At 42.4% G+C, this 18990-nt stretch overlaps 1 protein-coding gene across 9 annotated transcripts in view; it reads right to left on the reverse strand.

Annotated features, from left to right (window-relative positions):
* Window positions 1-14741: 14741 nt before the first annotated feature.
* The window catches only part of Ppp1r12a (protein phosphatase 1 regulatory subunit 12A), a 109324-nt gene continuing 105075 nt past the window's right edge, over window positions 14742-18990 (reverse strand). For 7 of the 9 annotated variants that reach the window (XM_028873035.2, XM_028873032.2, XM_037196782.1 and 4 more), the window contains one exon: window positions 14742-17152. In XM_028873035.2, coding sequence (XP_028728868.1) covers window positions 17066-17152 — 87 coding nt within the window. In that variant the 3' untranslated portion in view covers window positions 14742-17065. The remainder of the gene's footprint in view (window positions 17153-18990) is intronic. The other 2 variants (XM_037196781.1, XM_037196780.1) reach the window with 1 other exon arrangement.

Below are 18990 nucleotides of genomic sequence, written 5' to 3' on the forward strand. Positions count from 1 at the left end.
ACAGGGTTTCTCTTGCGTAGCTTTGCGCCTTTCCTGGAAATCACTTGGTAGCCCAGGCTGGCCTCGAACTCAGAGATCCGCCTGGCTCTGCCTCCCGAGTGCTGGGATTAAAGGCGTGTGCCGCCGCCACCGCCCTGCTCGATGGCAACTCTTATAACGGAAAATATTTAATTGGGGATGGCTTACAGTTCATCGGTTTAACCCATTATTATCATGGTGAGAAGCATGGCGGCATGCAGGCAGACATGGTGCTGGAGAGGAGCTGAGAGTTCTACATCTGGATTCACAGGCAGCAGGAGAAGAGCATGAGCCACTGGGCCTGGCTTGAGCTTCTGAAACCTCAAAACCCACCCCCTATGACACACTTCCTCCAACAAGGCCACACCTTCTAATAGTGCCACTCCCCATGAGCCTATGGGGGCCATTTTTATTCAAACCACCATAGAAGGTTTCAGTTAAGTATTAGGAGAAGGAAGAAAGCAAGAAAGGGGCCAGCTGGTGGAGGACTTTGAACACAATGCCCAAGTCTGCCCGACGCTGTGTAGTCACAGCGGTGCCCATTTCTGAGACTCTCCAGAACTTTCCATCTTTCCTTCTCTAACAGGGACATATTAAAATACTTCACCCAGGAGAAAAGCAGAGGCAACCAAGAGCTACTCATTACATCAACAACTACTCATCAAGTCCCTATTTTTGCCAGCTTCTGGAAACACACCAAAGACCACCGGGACTGGTATATGCTCACAGAGCTCACGGTGGAGCAGGAAGTCGACAGTGAATCGCCACGGGCGAGTTAAGAGAGAAGAGGCAGGCTGTACTGGAGATTGGGATGCTCCGGCAGATACCTGAGAGGTGAGTCAGGCATGTACAAAGGGAAAGAGTAACAAGGAAATGGAGGAAAAAGGAAGTGAACAAGGCGCATCACTGGGCTGGACCTCTAGATTCTCTGTCTTCTAGGTGCTTGTAAACTAGGTGGCAAGAGACAATACGGGCATTGGAGGTCATTAAAAAGTGTATGTACCTCTGGGGAAAAGAGCAGTGGTGATGCTGGAGACTGTTAGTCTCTTAAAAAGGAGAGGGCAGATGAGGAATGTTGGCTAACATGGCCTGCATGTCCTCAGGGAGCAGACAGGATGCAAGTGGAGCATGAGAAAAGACTTGCGGGGACTTGCAGACTGGTAGCCAAGGAAGAAGACAGAAGCCGAAAACAAGAGAGGGTGTGAGACGGTTTGGTGAGCGAAGAGGTCCTTGAAAACAAACCAGAAGAATTGATCTCGATCTTGAAGATGATTTGGAGACAGTGAAAATAAAATGCCAGGGAATAACCTATTAAATGACAAATTTTTTTTTTTATTTGTTTCTTTTTTTTTTTTTTTTTTGGTTTTTCGAGACAGGGTTTCTCTGCGTAGTTTTGCGCCTTTCCTGGAGCTCACTTGGTAGCCCAGGCTGGCCTCGAACTCACAGCGATCCGCCTGGCTCTGCCTCCCGAGTGCTGGGATTAAAGGCGTGCGCCACCACAGCCCGGCTAAATGACAAATTTATTGAGTAAGCATCATGTACAAAGTGTTACATGTCTCTGTGTTCATGGAGGCTGCATAAAAAGAAAACACTTGGGGTGATAAAAGATACACTGGGTACCCGGGGCAGGAAGGTTAGCACTCACCATGAAGGATGTCCATAAAATGCATTTTGAGTGAATGGAGGCAGGAGGTCTTGTACAGTGTGGGAAGTCTGCAAACCAGGCAGGAAAAGAGCTTGCGCTTTCTTGGCTTTGCTTTACTTTCCCACCTTTCAGTCTACACTGAAAAGATTCTCCAAAGACTTATCAAAAGATTCTGAGCTCTCTGCAGCCTGAACTTTTCTAGGTCATTAGATGTATGAGCTTGTGGGTGGTATACGATGTGGAAGCGTTTGTGTGTGCCCGTGTGTGCCCGGGGAGGCCAAAGTGAACTCTGGTACCCTCCTCCGCTGCTCTCCACCTCACTGTTTTTTTTTGTTGTTTGAGACAGGGTCTCTTCACTGAATTTGGAGCTAGCTCACTGACTGTCCAGACTGTCCAGCCAAGTGAGCCCTGGGGAATCCATCCATCTCCATCTCTCTGCCCATGGGTAGCAGATGCTTGCTTCCACGTCCAGCATATAGGTGGGTGCTGGGGATCCAAAATCAGGTGCTAATGCCTGCAAAGTAAGCACTTTCCTCTCCCCACTGAGCCTTTTAAGTCATAAAACATTTCATTTGTTTACAAAAAAAATTTGTAATGATCAAATTACTTAAAACACAGTTCCTCTGAGCGTCCCCTTCACTTTTCATGCGTAACTTAGCTAAACCACTCACAATCTGTGTAATAATAAAAGCCATAATTATAAATCATAACAATAGTAAAGCAGAAAGTGTGCTTTGCACATAGAAAGCAGTCAGAAATATTTGTTGCATGAAGGAATAAAGTTTGCTGATTAATTTAAAAAAGTAGAGCAGACTCTGTTTTTTTTCTGATAATAATGTTCTTCCCATTGTTTTTAATTCTAATGTGCTTTCCTGGCCAGCTATGGGAAAAAGGGAGTGGGGAGATTCTCACCACAGGCATTAAGGGAATGTCTCAGGATCTACAGTTTATCCTATCCAGGCCTGAGGCCACACACTGAAATCACTGGAATGTGAAACTCGCCCATTTTGTGTGTTCCAGGAAAAAGTATTTTAGAGTTAGCGCCTAAAGAAGCCACCCCCAAATCCCCTCACCTCAACTTTACTCCTTTTCCTTCTTTTATGTCCCTTTCTGAGTTACATCTAAATACAGTAGTGGTATGTGTACATTGTATTCACTCGAATGAAATGCTAATTTGGCGATTTAAAATAAAGTAAAATTACAAATAAAATACGCTCAGCTATCTCTGGTGGATGAGTTTACTATACAAGGACTCTGGCAGTCATCTGAGCTTAACTGCCTCTGTATATGGTAGAGCTTGTTTCTTTACAATTCTCCAATGGCTCTCCGCCCTTCCACAGCCAGCCTGTTCTTACCCAACAGCTGACCCAAAGATGACTCACTTCTTCACGCAAACACACCTTTTACTGTGCCCTATACCCAGCCTACAACCTGGAACACCTTTTACTCCATGCTGATTCTACCTGCCGAAATATAGTGTTTAGTTTAAAAAAAAAAACCAAAACAAAAACAAAAACAAAAAACCACATGTAGGAAATAAAAGAAAAAATATTATCTACAAAGTGATTCTTATTCTCCTATGCTTTCTGTTTTTAAGTTAATGGAGAAAACTGTGTAATTTTTATGGCGTATCATGTGATAGTTGATATATGTGTACATTGTATAATGTTTAAATCAGTGTAAAGAGAATTATCTTCCCAATATTGACCACTTCCTTGCAGTTAAAACATTCCTCCCAGCTATGTGAACTCTATGGGGCCTTGTTATCTGTCCTAGTCCTACTGTATTCATTTAATGGATGACCTTTATCATATTGAGCAAGTTCTCTATATCCCTAGTCTGCTCAAAGTTTTAAACTATGAATGGCCCTTGTATTACATTAAGTGCTTTTTCTTTAAATTTTTTTAAAAAAATATTTACTTTATTTGATGTGTATGAGTGTTTTGCCTGCGTGTGTGTCTGTGCACCGTGTGTGTGCCTGATGCCTGCAGAAGCCAGAGGAGGGTGTCGGATACCCTGGAACTGGAGCTAAGCATGGTTGTGAGCCACCATGTGGATGCTGGGAAGCAAACCTGTGTCCCCTGGGAGAACAAGTGCTCTCAGCCACTGAGAGTCAGCCCATTAAATACTTCTTCTGCATCTACTGACATGCTCACACAGCTTCTCTCTCTCTCTCTCTCTCTCTCTCTCTCTCTCTCTCTCTCTCTCTCTCTCTCTTTCAATCTTGGTATAACCCACACTTGATCATTACTCAGGCTCATTTACCACCTTTACCTAGGGACTAGGTAATGGTGGCAACCATTTCTGCATTTGTCTTCATGAGGGATACCGATACCACAGAAGCCAGCACCTTGTTTCCTGAAGACTTTATGCAACACTTGCACATTTCTTTCAAAAGTTTTGGTAGAATGCACACCATGGAAATTATCTAGGTCTTAAGATTTCTTGAATCACATCTATTTTAAAGACTTGCTGACCAAAAGTTATATATAGTGTTTAAAAAAAAAAAAAAAGATTTCAAGAATCTTTTTGTGCAGTTTAATTCTGGATGCTACTTGGCCAAAAGAGAACTGTTTGGCAGAAATGAAAAACCAGCTAATACTCCGACCGCCTTTGTGGTTATAGCCGGGAGACACAGTTGTGGAGCTGGTACCTTCGAATCTATTCTTCTTCATGTTCCACTGCCTAACTGCAGAGCATGGAGGCCAGCAATAACCACAAGCTCACCATTGGATAAAGAGACGCGCTTTCCAATCAACCCGCCTAGGCTTTCTTTGCAAAGTTAACTTTGGGAGCTGAGAGTGCCTGGCTGTGCGCTTCCTGGACAAGCTCATTTGGCAAACAGTGTCAATGCACTGAGGAGGCGGGCCCATGACGTCAAGAAGAGGGGGCGGGCTCACGACATCAATGCTTGACTTCAGTCCTCAGCATGTTCAGACCCTGCTTCAGTTTCTCTTGACCTTGTGAAAAGTATCGCTACAATAAATTCCTTACTCCGCATGTGAATTCAGCCCTCCTGATTGGATCGGAAGTGAATAAAACTCCAAGTCCTGTGGTCCCCCTTTCTGCTTTCTCTTCTCTTTGTGTGTCCTGTACGTTTTTTGTTGCTGAATTCTGGACAGGTGTGTAAAATGGGTAAAAATGCTGGGCCCACAAGTGAGGATGATGCTATTCCTTCCAGAATCATATTATGATTTTTGTACTCCCGGCAGGGAGAAAGGGCAAGGTTGAACCATTTTACTACTGTTGAGGATTGAGCTAATCTCAAACCTTAACGAGAGCTTACTTTATTTCTGGTTTGGGCTTTTCTTCTAACATGTAGCCCCGTGGGATCCAGACTAAAAGCTTAGAGTTCCTTACTGTAGGCAGATGTTTTCAATCTCCTTCCCTGTTCAGTTTATCAGGCTTTCCCCCGCCCTATCAGTTGGCAAAGTTCTTTGGGAAAGTGGTGCTGAACGCTGGTCTCTCTGGGATCTTGGTCTCTCTAGCCAAATCATAAACACAATGGCCTATGCTAAATTTCTATTTTCTCATTCTCACCTCAACGACTGACCTGAAACTGGGTCTTGGGAGGTTTGATATTGCTACATTTAGTGATCAGTCCTAAGTTCTGGCTGTAGCAACAATTGCTGCTCCTTGGAAACATTTTCTTTTCTTTCTTTCTTTCTTTCTTTCTTTCTTTCTTTCTTTCTTTCTTTCTTTCTTTCTTTCTTAAATTGAGATCTCTCTCTTTTTTTTTTTTTAAGATTTATTGAGCTGGGCAGCGCTGGCGCAGGCCTTTAATCCCAGCACTTGGGAGCCAGAGGCAGGAGGATCTCTGTGAGTTCGAAGATTTATTTATTATGTATACAGTGTTCTGTCTGCATGTTGCCTGCAGGCCAGAATAGGGCGCCAGATCTCATTACAGATGGTTGTGAGCTTCCATGTGGTTGCTGGAATTGAACTCAGGACCTCTGGAAGAGCAGCCAGTGCTCTTAACCGCTGAGCCATCTCTCCAGCCTGGAAACACTTTCTTACTGCTTCAGATGTCAGTCTTACTTCTTCCCATCTCCTTGGCGGACCTTTAATTCTTTACTAGTTCCTCCTCTTCCCGTTACCTAACACTGGGTAATAAAATATTCTAGGGGTACAACCTTTCTGACCTTATTCTCAATTGAATCTCCTCTCTCCAGGTACACATACACACACACACACACACACACACACACACACACACACACACACACACACCATGTTCAGGATCCCAGTTTTAATCTCCAGTTGGATTTATGTTTTGAATTCAACATAAGGGTTTTGATGTTTAATAAATACACAAATACGTGCCTCAAACTTAACATGTTCAAAACTTTCTCATTAAATTGGTTATTTATCCTTAAAAATTGTGAGCACACTTCAAGGTTTAAATCTGAGTGGTTAGGTTTCTTTTAGATTGTATTCATACTAGCCGTTTGTTTGCCTTTTCCCTTTTCTGCTATAGCTTCCTCCCTTGGGAAGAGGGTACTACTGTTTGTTGTTTTATCTGTATTTTCTGCTGCTACTCACCACAGAACTTCAATTTACTCTTCCCCAGGGTAGTGTTCTGACCAATCTGTACTCAGCTCCAGGAAAAAAAAAAAAAAAAAGTATCATGTCCTGGATCTTAATACATTAGATACTGTGACAATACAAAATATTTCTTTATTCCAGAGACTTCTGTCACTCATAGGATTTCTCTCTAACCATATGAAGGAAGGTCACCTATAGTGAGAGAGGTCACTGCACTTAGAGAGGGAACGGGAGGTGGAGATGACACTCAGTAGACTGATCTTGACAAAGGGCAGGATGCACCTGACACTGACCCGCCCACCACAGCCTCACCTGTGACCAATGTGCTATATCTGTGTGTAATATTCAGTGTATAATCTGCCTGCCCCCACAAGGTTGCTCCTTTTACAGGAACCCACCGGAGTTAGGCTGTCCTTTTGAGATGATTAGCTGCAGGTCGAGCTAAGCCATGACTCTGAACTTCCCTAACATTCCAGAGATTAAGGTCTTTTCTCTTTTTTTCAGACGAGGGAACAGAGTCAGTGCTGCATGCGAGCATGGCTGGATTTCTCACTCCCTGTTGAGAACTCTTTGCTCCGACTCACAGCCTTGGCAAAAAAAACAAACAAACTCACAGCCTCAAAACAAACAAACAAAATAAAAATATCTCCCTAACCCACCCCCCATAACATTTTTATTGATTCTTTGGGAATTTCACATCATGCACCCTGATCATACTCACTTTCCAGTTATTCCATAGTGACCCCCCCCCCCAAAAAAGAAAGAAGGTCCAATTTGTGTTATCTATATACTCACTGGAGCATGGTCAAACTCTCAGCAGCCTTCCCCTTAAATAGAGCCGAGTCCTTCCCCTCCCGACCCCCACCAGAAGCAACACTTCAGCATCCATATCACACTTTTCAAGACTTCTCTTCAATGGCTTCCCATCTAGGCTGTCACCTCTTTTTGGGAAGGGGGTGACAGAAGTCTTCCATGTCCCTCCCTCTCAACTGTGAGTCTGGAGGCATCGATATCACAGCAAAAGTAGCCTCCCTGCTCTCCACAGTGAGCGTTCTCTCTCTAATTCTTAGTTCTACGTCAGTTCCAATTATTTAGACTTGAAACCCAAGGCCAGCAGTGCTTAAAGGTTAGCTTGCAGCATAATCCTTTGGGAGAACTTGAAGACAGTCAGGCTATCTTCACTTTCTCGTGCAAATACAACAGCGACACAAAATCAGCAATCAGTAATGATCTGGGGATCTCTTATTTGGACTTGCCATTGTGCATTCCTGACAAATTCCTTCATAACGCCGATACTGTTGGTCTCAGAATACCTTTTAGAGAAATACTAATTTAGACTCATATGTGAATAGGACCTATTTAATCCAAGGCAGCTATCTACAGTAACTGGCAGTGATAGAGAGGAAGAAGTGGATCAGGTAGGTCAGTGATCCCAAAGAGCAGCTCTGAGAATGTCCTTGCTGGAGGCCAGGTATGCTACAGCGGAGTTCTGGGTCCTCGTCATCACATACCTTTGTCTGGAAGCAAATCCATCCATCAACCCTGGAGTGAAAGAAGGAATATTCTAGATGTGCAGGGTGCTGTTTCCAGGATGATGCCCTCTATACAATGCAGGAAGCCTGAGTCTTACAGGAAAGGAACAGTTGTGCTGGTTTGCTCAATGCTTGGTTTGCAAGTGACCTTAGTCATTGCCTCCCACACGGGGAATCCTAAGGTTTTTCTCTTAGAGAAGACCCTTTCTCAGAGCTAAGGCAGGCTACCCTTCACCTCATTAAATGGATGGGACTGCTGTTGGGCTGTCTACCCACAAAAAGGCCCTTCCTGTTCTGTTGTTCTGGCAAACTGACTGGATTTGTCAGTAGCAAGGCTTCTCTACTGGAGCGATGGGTGGGAGAGGACTGAATGCATGCTTTAACAATCACCAACGAGCCGACATTTGCTATCTGTCTCACACAATCTCCGTCAGGCGATGAACACTTCACACCTACATTGTAAGTTCTTGTAACTTAAACTCTGGAGCTCTCCGTTCCCATTCTGAAGAGGCAAGTGGCATCAGTATCCAGCAGGCTTCAGACTGTGGTGTCTGAACCAGCAGTATCAGCACCACCAGAAGAACTTGATGGAAATCCACAGCAGGGCTCAAACAAACTGTGTCTGAGCAAGTTCTCTAGCAGCTCAAGTTGAAGTGCTTCTACCAGAAAAGAAGGGCCGTATAACCACGCCTGCGTGAAGATGGTGGCCACTTCACACGGTGACAGTGCTCTCACCTCTGCTGGAACTATGCCACGCACACCTTAACAGTCCAGCTTCTCAGAGCAGGAATCCGCGATCTGAACATTAGCTCACACAAAAATGCACGCAGGCAGCTACGGAAGTGGCTCAGTGGGTAAGAGGACTTGCTGTGTGAGCAGGAGGACCCGAGTTCGAATCCCCAGTCCCCATGTAAAAAGTGGTCCGGCCTTAACCCCAACACTGTGGGAGAGAAACACTGAGTCTCCGGACTCACACTGTGAACTTGTGGTTCAGTGAGAGGCTGTCTCAAAGCAGTAACAAGGGGACTGATAGAGGAAGACACTCCTTCCTATGATGTCCTGCCCTGGTCTCTGTATGTGCACATTATCCACATTCACATGCATACACCACATACACAAATCCAGACAAGAAGGAAAGACAATGTAAATTAGGTTTATAGGTCAATGAGAAAAGCTGTAAGAACTGGTAAGCTTCCTTTCTACTTGTAGTAATCAAGTTCTCCTGTCTTTTGTAGTGCTGGAGGCTGTGCCCAGGGCCTCACACACACTACTGAGCATCACCTTCTGCCTAGCTTTTCACTTCTGACTTGGCTCTTCGGATCGCTGGATTAAGTACTCACCAGGAAGTTCAAACTAGGCTCTCCTTGACAATTACTCTTACCAACTCACAACTCAACAATCTTATTAAAAACAGCTCTACAATGATAAGCTAAGAACCACGACTTCTTAGGAAACCGTAGACAGACAAGGTTTTCTGAGGAAACTGTGATTCGGTGCAAGCACAGCAGTCCATGTAGTCCGTGTGTAGGTAAAAAGCTGCTCTCTCCTGGTTTTCTCACTCCTCTGTGACCGCATTGGTCTTACTGGTTTCCAATCCCGAAGACACATGCATCTGAAGGCCTTAGCTTCTGTTTTCTCTGCCTGGAAATGTTTTTTTCCCCCCAGAAACTAGAATAGTTTTTTCCCCCTCAATCCTTGCAACTTTAATCCTAGCTCTATTCTACATGAAGTTCTTCCCTGACTACTTTCCCCATTAATTAGAAAATCTTATTTTGCTGTTTATTTCCAAAGTTAATCATACTTCTAAAATGGTACATGCTTCTTCTCAATCTTTCTGCTTCCACAGGTAGGGTTTTACTTTTGCCCACTTATGTTTGGATGTATCCTCTCCATACAGGTTAGTGCTGGGCATATAAGTATCAATAAGAGATTATTAAATGATTGAAATGAAGTCTGAAAAAAAATCAGAGTATTTATTTTTATTGATCTTTTGTGCTTTGGGGCTAGAATCTGGGGCTTTGTACACGATAGGTAAGCATTCCACTGTTGAGCTACAGTCCCAGCCCAGCGGTGTCTACCGAATACCTTCAACTAAACAGCAGTATATACATTTAACAGCATTCTTTTTTTTTTTTTTTTTTTTTTTTTTTTTTTTTGGTTTTTTGAGACAGGGTTTCTCTGTGTAGCTTTGCGCCTTTCCTGGGACTCACTTGGTAGCCCAGGCTAGCCTCGAACTCACAGAGATCCACCTGGCTCTGCCTCCCGAGTGCTGGGATTAAAGGCGTGCGCCACCACCGCATTCTTAAAAACCTACATGCCACTGCAGAAGGTGTAGCCCACTGACAAAGCATTTAATGTATGTAAAGTCCTTGACTGGCTCCCCAGCACTGGAAACACATACATACACACTATAGACGCCAGCCAACTTTTTTTCTTCCATGAAAGTTATCGATCATAACCCAATTATTTAGCTTTACTACTTCCTTAAAACATTTTCATTCATCATCACCATGTATGTTTGTGTTTCTGGCTTTTCTTCCACCATGGGACCCAGGGATCAAACTCAGCCAGCTCTACCACTTCCTTCTTAAAAGGTCCAATAATCACCTACTGTGTGTCAGGAACTATGCTAAATGTCGAGACATAGAAAAATGAACGAAAGAACCTTAGAAAAAGGAAAGACGTATGTGTAAGGTATGGCACACAGTAAAATACTAAAATACAGTCCCTCCTTTTTTCTGCTCTTGGCCTCAGTAAAGCAATGATTAGGTATCGAGGTGTAATATAACAGACGGTGCAGGGCAAGAATGAGGTGGGCAGGACTTACGTATCAGACCCAAGAGAAGAGAGCACAGGCAGGAGGTGATAAGGGGACATCAATATATGCTGTGGGATGATCTGTATGTCCTGTGGGAGCCCATTCTCGGGTTCCTCGTGGCTTTACCCAGCAGGTCCGCATAGAGGATGATCAGGACCACAGGCCTGAGTGCAGGTGTCTGAGATGGTCTGCACTTGGCTGTGCTGGGGGATGGTCTGTATGTCAAGTTGCTCTGATTGGTCAATAAATAAAACCTGATTGGCCCGTGGCTAGGCAGGAAGTATAGGCGGGACTAACAGAGAGGAGAAATAAAAGAACAGGAAGGCAGAAGGAGTCACTGCCTGCAGCAGCTGCCAGGACAAGGAAGATGTAAAGTATCGGTAAGTCACGAGCCATGTGGCAAGGTATAGATTTATAGAACTGGATTAATTTAAGTTATAAGAACAGTTAGCAAGAAGCCTGCCACAGCCATACAGTTTGTAAGCAAAATAAGTCTGTGTTTACTTGGTTGGGTCTGAGCGGCTGTGGGACTGGCGGGTGACAGAGATTTGTCCTGACTGTGGGCAAGGCAGGAAAACTCTAGCTACAAATATATGTGTGTGTGTGTGTATACATATACCCAAGTATGTATGTATCTATACACACACACACAATTTGGAGACAGGGTCTCAATGTGTAGTTCTGGCTCACCTGGAACTCATTATATAGACAAGGCTGGCTGTGAATTCATAGAGATCCACCTGCCTCTGCCTTTTTTTTTTTTTTGGAGACAGGGTTTCTCTGTGTAGCTTTATACCTTTCCTGGAACTTACTCTGTAGCTCAGGTTGGCCTTGAACTCACAGAGATCCGCCTGCCCCTGCTTCTTGAGTGCTGGGATTAAAGGTGTGCGCCACCACAAGTGGTTAATGATGAAGTATCAGTAACATAATAGCCCCCACCACCCACCACGACAGTCTGCAGATGGCAGCTATAAGTCATGCTACTACTCTGCGGACTCCCCATGGGAGACCTTGCCTTGGAGGAGTGGGAATGGGGGGAGGGATGGGGGGGAGGCTGAGGGGTAAGAGGAGGGAGGACAGGGGAATCTGAGGTTGATATGTAAAATGAATAGAAAATCTCTTAATAAAAAAAAAATGAAAAAAAAAAAAAAAGTCCTGCTACTATTCCTTGTGTATCTCCGATGGTAGCAAGCAACTGGGGCTCATAAACAAACTCACAAGTGCATCAGTCAGTGTCCTTGGCATCCTTTAGGACAGACGGGGCAGCTCGGTCACAGGTACTCTCTTCTCTGCAATGGTGTTCAAGGAAGTCCTCTGAAATCCGCCTCTTGTATCTTCCTCTCACTCGTCTCAGAGCAAGAAATTAGAGGTTCATGGTCTATTATTTCAAACTTCTCTTCTAGTATATTCTAGTCAGGAACAGCATCAAAACTCCTCCTCCTACAAGATATTTAACTCTGACATTCATCATGGAAAGCTGGATCTTCATTTAGATCTGACTGAATTCAAAGACCCATTATGCCAAAGGTCTGCAAGTTAGTCCCCTTTAAGTTTGGCAAACGTGTCGGACAGATCGGAGTTCAGTTCAAATTTCACCTGCTTAAATTGCTTTATTTTTGGAAATTATCAACTCAGAGGCAAAGTTGTAAAAACTGCAAATGCATGTGTGTTCATTTGCCTGTGTGCCCACAGGACGACCTAAGGTGTCATCCTCAAGCATGTCACACACTTCCGTAAGATGGTCTTTCTGACCTGAAGCTCACCAATCCTGTCTCTACCTCTCTGAGATAACATTAAGTGGCACCATGCCTGGCTTTTGACATGGGTTTTCAAGGTGGAACTATGGTCCTCATGCTTGGGAGGCAGGAGTTTTAGCCACTGAACCATCTCCCTGGCCAATAATTGTAATCACTATTATTTTGGTTTTTCGAGACAGGGTTTCTCTGTAGCTTTGGAGCCTGTCTTGGAACTTGCTCTGTAGCCCAGGCTGGCCTCAAACTCAGAGATCCATCTGTCTCTGCCTCCCGAGTGCTGGGATTAAAGGTGTGCACCACCGCCACCTGACAACTAATTGTAATTATGGAGGAAATTAAAGTGCTAACTTGCACTGTGAGGTTATCACAGTACTTGTTTTCTTCACTGTTGGACAAGGCAGTAACACACTTAAAATGCAGGCCACGCACTCTATGTGACATTGGAGCACAAGTAAACACAGGCCAGATACACCTGCTCAGGAATGCTCTGTCACAGCCAGGAACTGTGGGGGAACAAGTGAAGGGGCCATGCTGCCCTCCAACACAGCCTCGTGGAGGCTGGTTTAGAGGATTACTGGGGGCAGGGCCCAGAGTTTACAGAAGTGCAGTCTCTTTTTATATATTCAGCATTCTATACATATCTACCGTCACCGAGAGAAAAACATACCACGACTATCAAAATTGCTTATCTTTCCAAAAAATAAAGTCAGCTTCAACTGACGGCTGAAGGAAAAAGATCTCTTTTAGAACTAAGACTAGGAAAGTCATCTTTTTTTTTCCTCACACAGGAATGTGCAATTTTTTTTTTTTTTTTTTTTTTTTTTTTACAAGCATGATACACTATCGACCATGGCTGGAATCTGCATCAAGGAATCTAATGCTGCTTGAGTATTAGATCACATTAATTAACAAGAAACCCACCTCGCAAATGCTGTGTGTTACTATATTACAAAACAAAACTTTGCACTTCAAGACTGTTGGTGTACACACACACACACACACACACACACACACACACACACACATTCTTAGTACTTTGTAATCTGGTTATTCTGTAGGCACCAGAGATATAACATTTGTTATTTACTCAAGAGAAAAGGTACTGTCATTTATATAGAAATTAGACAGAGATGCTTTCCAAAGCCAAGATATGGACTTAGTACTGAGATATAGTAAGAAAGTAATATTTCATTCTAAACCTAGTATTTCTGTATAGTACTATTTTTATGTATGTTATCCTTATTGTACATGTGTACTCAGAAGACACACTCACATGACTTAAGACAGAGCATCACAGCCGGGCGGTGGTGGCGCACGCCTTTAATCCCAGCACTCGGGAGGCAGAGCCAGGCGGATCTCTGGGAGTTTGAGGCCAGCCTGGGCTACCAAGTGAGTTCCAGGAATAGGCGCAAAGCTACACAGAGAAACCCTGTCTTGAAAAACCAAAAAAAAAAAAAAAAAAAAGACAGAGCATCACAGTAAAGACCGAGTATCAGTTCTCTTTCATCTTTGTACTAGAGATTTTCTACAGGAAGATGGGGCTGGTGGCTATATAACGGCTCAAAGCACTTGCTCTGTGTTCTATGTATAAGGTCAAAGAACACCCACAAAGCTCTATGGCCTTTAGAAAATATGGTCCGGTTTGGAGAGAAGCATCTGCTCCTCTGCACATTTTCTTCTTGTAACAGACCCAGTGAGTCCTGGCCTCAGAAGTCATGACTGTCAGAGAAGCCAGGAAAACTAAATGGTAATACAATTTATTTTCTTGCTTATTTGAGACAGGGCCTCATATGGTATAGGCTGGCTTCGAACCTGTTGTGTACCTAAGAATGACCTTGAATACCCGATCTTCCAGCCTCTAAGGCCCAGTTGCTCAGATTATAGGTATAAGTACGCCAGCAATGAAACTGAAGTTTTAGGTGAAAGAATGAAGAAGCCTAATGGATGAGCAAAACTCCACTTTTCATAGGAATATTCTTATGCTTTCCTTCTTGGGTTTCAAGATATTTGCATATGAAATTTTTTCTTCTTTTAAGCACAGATAATTCTGTCAACACAACTGGGAAAGTATTGGAAACCTGGAGAAGAGAATCTAGTACTTTGTTAAATACAGGCTTACTTCGGGTCCCCTTCTCAAAGGTCCACATGAGAAATTAAAAATGTGTCGTAACCACTTAGAGCTCAGCTGGTAGACTGAACCTTGGACAAATCTAAGTTGGAAAATAATCTAACACTAAAGGGAAAGTTTTAAATTTCAGGGCAACAGTGCATGTTCTTAAGCTTGAGTTTACAGCTAAGAAAAAAGCAGAAGTTGAATGTTTAAACACTGCAAATGTTTATGAAAATGAAATCTCATGCTACAAAGCAACTATCTTGAGTCTCAGTTACCAATATTTTTAGCCACTTGTCATAAAAAACTAGTTGTCAGATTCTGCATATAGATAGCTTTATGTAAAATACATAAACATTTGTTCAAATTGGTACACAGATTGCATAAATATGGCAATTAAGATCGCATTTACAGATGAGCATGTACATTGCTGTGCAAATTATCACAATATTACAATTTCAAAAATTATTCAAACTGGTATCCAAGTAAAGCAATTAGTGAAAAAATACCCATGCAGAATTTAAATATCTCAGAACAAAATTTAAACTGTTTTCATTAAAAGTTCACACATTTAAAATAGTTTTATTCATTTTATTTGTATATGTCAAAATACATTTTTATTTCCAAAATAGTGGGTTTTGCAACTAGTTTCATGCAGAAACAAGGTCTGCTCAATACTACCAATAAAGTCAATATAGCACAGTAGCTGTTCAATTTTAGATACAAAGAATAAATAACCTAAATACAAAACACTAAAATATTAGAAACATGTATTTCATCATTCCTCACAGGCATCCAAACTTCACAAATATAAACCACAGCATGCCTAACTGTTGTGCACCCAGATCACGTTGCAGTCACTCAAACTGATCAATTATCTGTGTATTTTACCTCCTCAATAGACCAGGAAATACTCTGTATTCAGACCCACCATTCATACAGTTCAAATATAACCAAAAATAAAATCCTCACACCTATCCTTGTACCTTTAAAATCAAGAATCCTGAGCTTGGTAGTAAGAGTATAACCTTATATCTTCATAAAACCAATCAAGAGAGAGAACTTACAAGTCTACTTACCAAAACACCCTTCCCCAACCCCAAAGTCATCTAAAATAGGCAGTAGAACACAATGACCTTTTAAAATGAAGGGGTACAAATTCACATTTAATGTAGTATACAATACACTCAATAATACAGTCAGCTACCATAAGCTTTACAATGTACAATTTATTCAAATGGCTGAACTGTTCAGTGGTTAAGGAGACAGTTATGTGCCAGGAAGATGTAATATATATTTTTTGCATGGTTTAATGAAAATATAAAAGTTATTTGTCCAAATAAAAGCCATTTTCATCATGGACTTGGTTTTGCTTATTTTTTTTTTCCTTTAAAAAAGGCCACTGAAATGTATAAAAATGGTCTGAACATGATGATGGTATCAAAGCTGATGCCTCTTCACATGGCGATAACAGTGCACTTAACATTAGTCACAGATTAAGTCTGCAGATGATTTCACAGCACTACTTTGGCTAGCACAACAGTTGTAGACAGCACTCAGATAAATATAGGCATGTGAAGTGTGAAGCAATTCTCTTATGCAACTTTAGTATGTTTGACTACTACCAAATGAAAATGAAAGGAAAAGCACTTTACAGTAGAAAATCTTGTAAAGCTAGGGCTCCATAAACCGCGTCACTGCTAAGGTCCTGATATCTCACTGTTAGCAAAAGTTCTGTTTTCAACACCAGTATGGAGTAGCCTACTTTGCATTAGCAGACATTTGAATTAAGGAAATAGTCAAGCATGCCATGTGGTGGTCTAAAAATCAAAACAATACACTTATTTATATATACAGCATCACTCAGTACCTGCTAAAATGAATGTGAAGATTACAGAATCTAACATCTTATACTACAATAAAGAACAAAACAAAAAGTGACCAATGAAGGCAGAAGATAGGACTTAAAAGATCAACTCTCAATGGACTTGAAAGCATTCATGTAAGAAATAAATGCATATTGCACAAACAGTGACAGCAAACGTCCCACCGAGCACTTCAGTTCCAGGTGGGAGACAGCACATTAGTCTAACGCGTGACGAGAAGCTCAGAAGAGCAGTTTCTTTTCTGTCAATGAGAAGGGTGGGAACACAGAGAGACTCTGCCACATGAAGAGCTAGAAGGAAAAGATACAAACCCAAACTCAGATGTAAAGCAAAAACTTTAAATATGGAGAACCTAGAAACTGTGGCACATCAAAACAAATGTTGAATAACTGTCTTCTGTGAGAGCTGAAGTTTTTGTTGACACAAAAGTATTTATGTACAACTAAGGCTTACTGGTTAAATATCTGAGGCATATATGGCCTTGAACACTTTCTTTATTTGCTGGAGCTGTAAACAAGTTTTCTCAGTCATTGAAAAAAAGAATCTTCTCAGCAGCTGCTTTAACATGAAACAATGGTCTTGATAACCAAGGGGTGGGGGCAGAGAATTAAACGAACCCAAACTCCTAGATAAGAGGGCATTTGGCAGGCGATGGGAGAAGGACAGTCTCCGGAGGTTCCTTCCGGCGTCCAGTGACTGCCACCATGGTCCACTGGGGAGTCTGTGCCAGTCCTGCTGCTCTGCTGGCTTCTCTGTCCTACTTGGAAAGTTTGCTTATGACTCTGATCAAGGCCCCGTTCTCATCCTTTAGCCTCTGGTTGTCTGCTTTCAAGTCTGGTAACATCTACGAGGGGAAAAAATAGAAAAAAGTTCCATTGATGTAAATAAGGCGAAGCAACATTCTTCACAAATATTATGAAGTCACCACAAAACAAATGATCACGCTTTGTCAGTTATATGTATTTCTAATGTCTAAGACATATACCATGAAGGAAAAAACATTGTCAATCTAATTAGATTAATAAATGATGGAATGAAAGTTTCTCTCTCAAAATTATCAGCTTCTGAACTACTTGATTGTATGACTCACAAGCACATATTAGAGCAGCCGTGAAATGAAGCCTGTTTTTGTTAGGATAGGATCTTCAGGTGAGTTCCTTTCATAGCTCCTGCCAACGCCTCCATCAAGGCCTTGTGCTCTGAAGCCAGACAACACTAGCTCCACATATGACCCGCTTAACTAGAGAATTCCGAGGGCTCATTCTGAATTAGTAAATTCCTTAAAGAACTCATCTACGGGACCTAATTCTGATGACCTAACACAGTGTCTGATCCCAGAGAGGCAATCATGAAATGGAAATAATCAATGTAAATAGAGTAGTATATGTTTACAAGAAAGCAATTCAATTTTCTGTTGGCTACACAGACAAACTGAAGGAGAGGGTGGGAATGTAAGAAATTACATTAACTTTCTTCTTAAAAAATTATTTATCTTAATTTTTATTATGTGCACTGGCGTTTTTGCCTGCATGTGTGTCTGTGTGCAGGCGTCAAACTCCTGGAGCTGCAATTATAGACAGTTATGAGCTGCCACGTGGGTGTTGAGAATTTGAACCCAGGTCCTCTGGAGGAGCAGCCAGTGCTCTTAACCACTGAGCCATCTCTCTAAGCTTCTACAGTAACTTTCTACTAAGGGTAACTGAAACTTTATGTTCTTTGGCAGGTTGACTAGGAATGGAATAATTTTTATTTTGGATATGAAAATAGATTTTCGCCAGGCAGTGGTGGTGCACTCCTTTAATCCCAGCATTCGGGAGGCAGAGCCAGGCGGTTCTCTGTGAGTTCGAGGCCAGCCTCGTCTACAAAGCGAGTTCCAGGAAAGGCTCCAAAGCTACACAAAGTAACCTTGTCTCGAAAAAACCGTGTGTGTGTGTGTGTGTGTGTGTTTTCAAACTATTTAATTCTCTTTTCAGTTTTCAGAATGTGCTGTGACACTGGTCCATCAGGGAGCACAAAAGTGAACTTGTCAATCTCTCCATCCAAGCCAGGCCTTGGAAGAGTGAAGTCTCCAGGGAGGCACAGTTCTCACCATGCTCAGTGTTCAGAAACACAGTAGAGAGCCAGAGGCTGACACTGAGTGTAACGACAGCGGGTGTGTGTGTGTGTGTGTAAGGGATGGTGGCTCTGAGTGCAGACGATGCTACTGGAAAAGCAGACAAAGCAGGATTCATCTCCAGCTTCAAATGTAATTAGAGGTTGCTTGTTTCTGCTTCATAAAGGACTACAAATGCTAGATATACCTAAACTATTTTTGAAGTGAAAGAAATTTGAATGAGCTTGACAAAGACAGACAAGTCTTTTAATTCCTAAATCACTCCCTAATTTTACTGTGGTTTATCAGTTGCAATATACAATTAGTAGTCATTGTAACATTCTGAGAAGCCATGCAGAATTAAACAGTTATTTATGTGATAAGCTCCAGACACATGGTATTTATTAATTTGTAGTTGTGAGCTTTTACAGAACACGCTTACTAACACGGAAACACCTGCCTGGCTCTACCAGGACGAAATGGTGAACTATCACTTATAGGCTCACAGACTGCAGGTGCCTACAGAGCCCTGAGCGCTTGGCTACCACTCTGGTCAAGGCCCTATTCTCAGTCAGCAGCCTCTCATTTAA

The sequence above is a fragment of the Peromyscus leucopus genome, chromosome 18 (assembly GCF_004664715.2).
Source record: "Peromyscus leucopus breed LL Stock chromosome 18, UCI_PerLeu_2.1, whole genome shotgun sequence".
NCBI lineage: Eukaryota > Metazoa > Chordata > Mammalia > Rodentia > Cricetidae > Peromyscus > Peromyscus leucopus.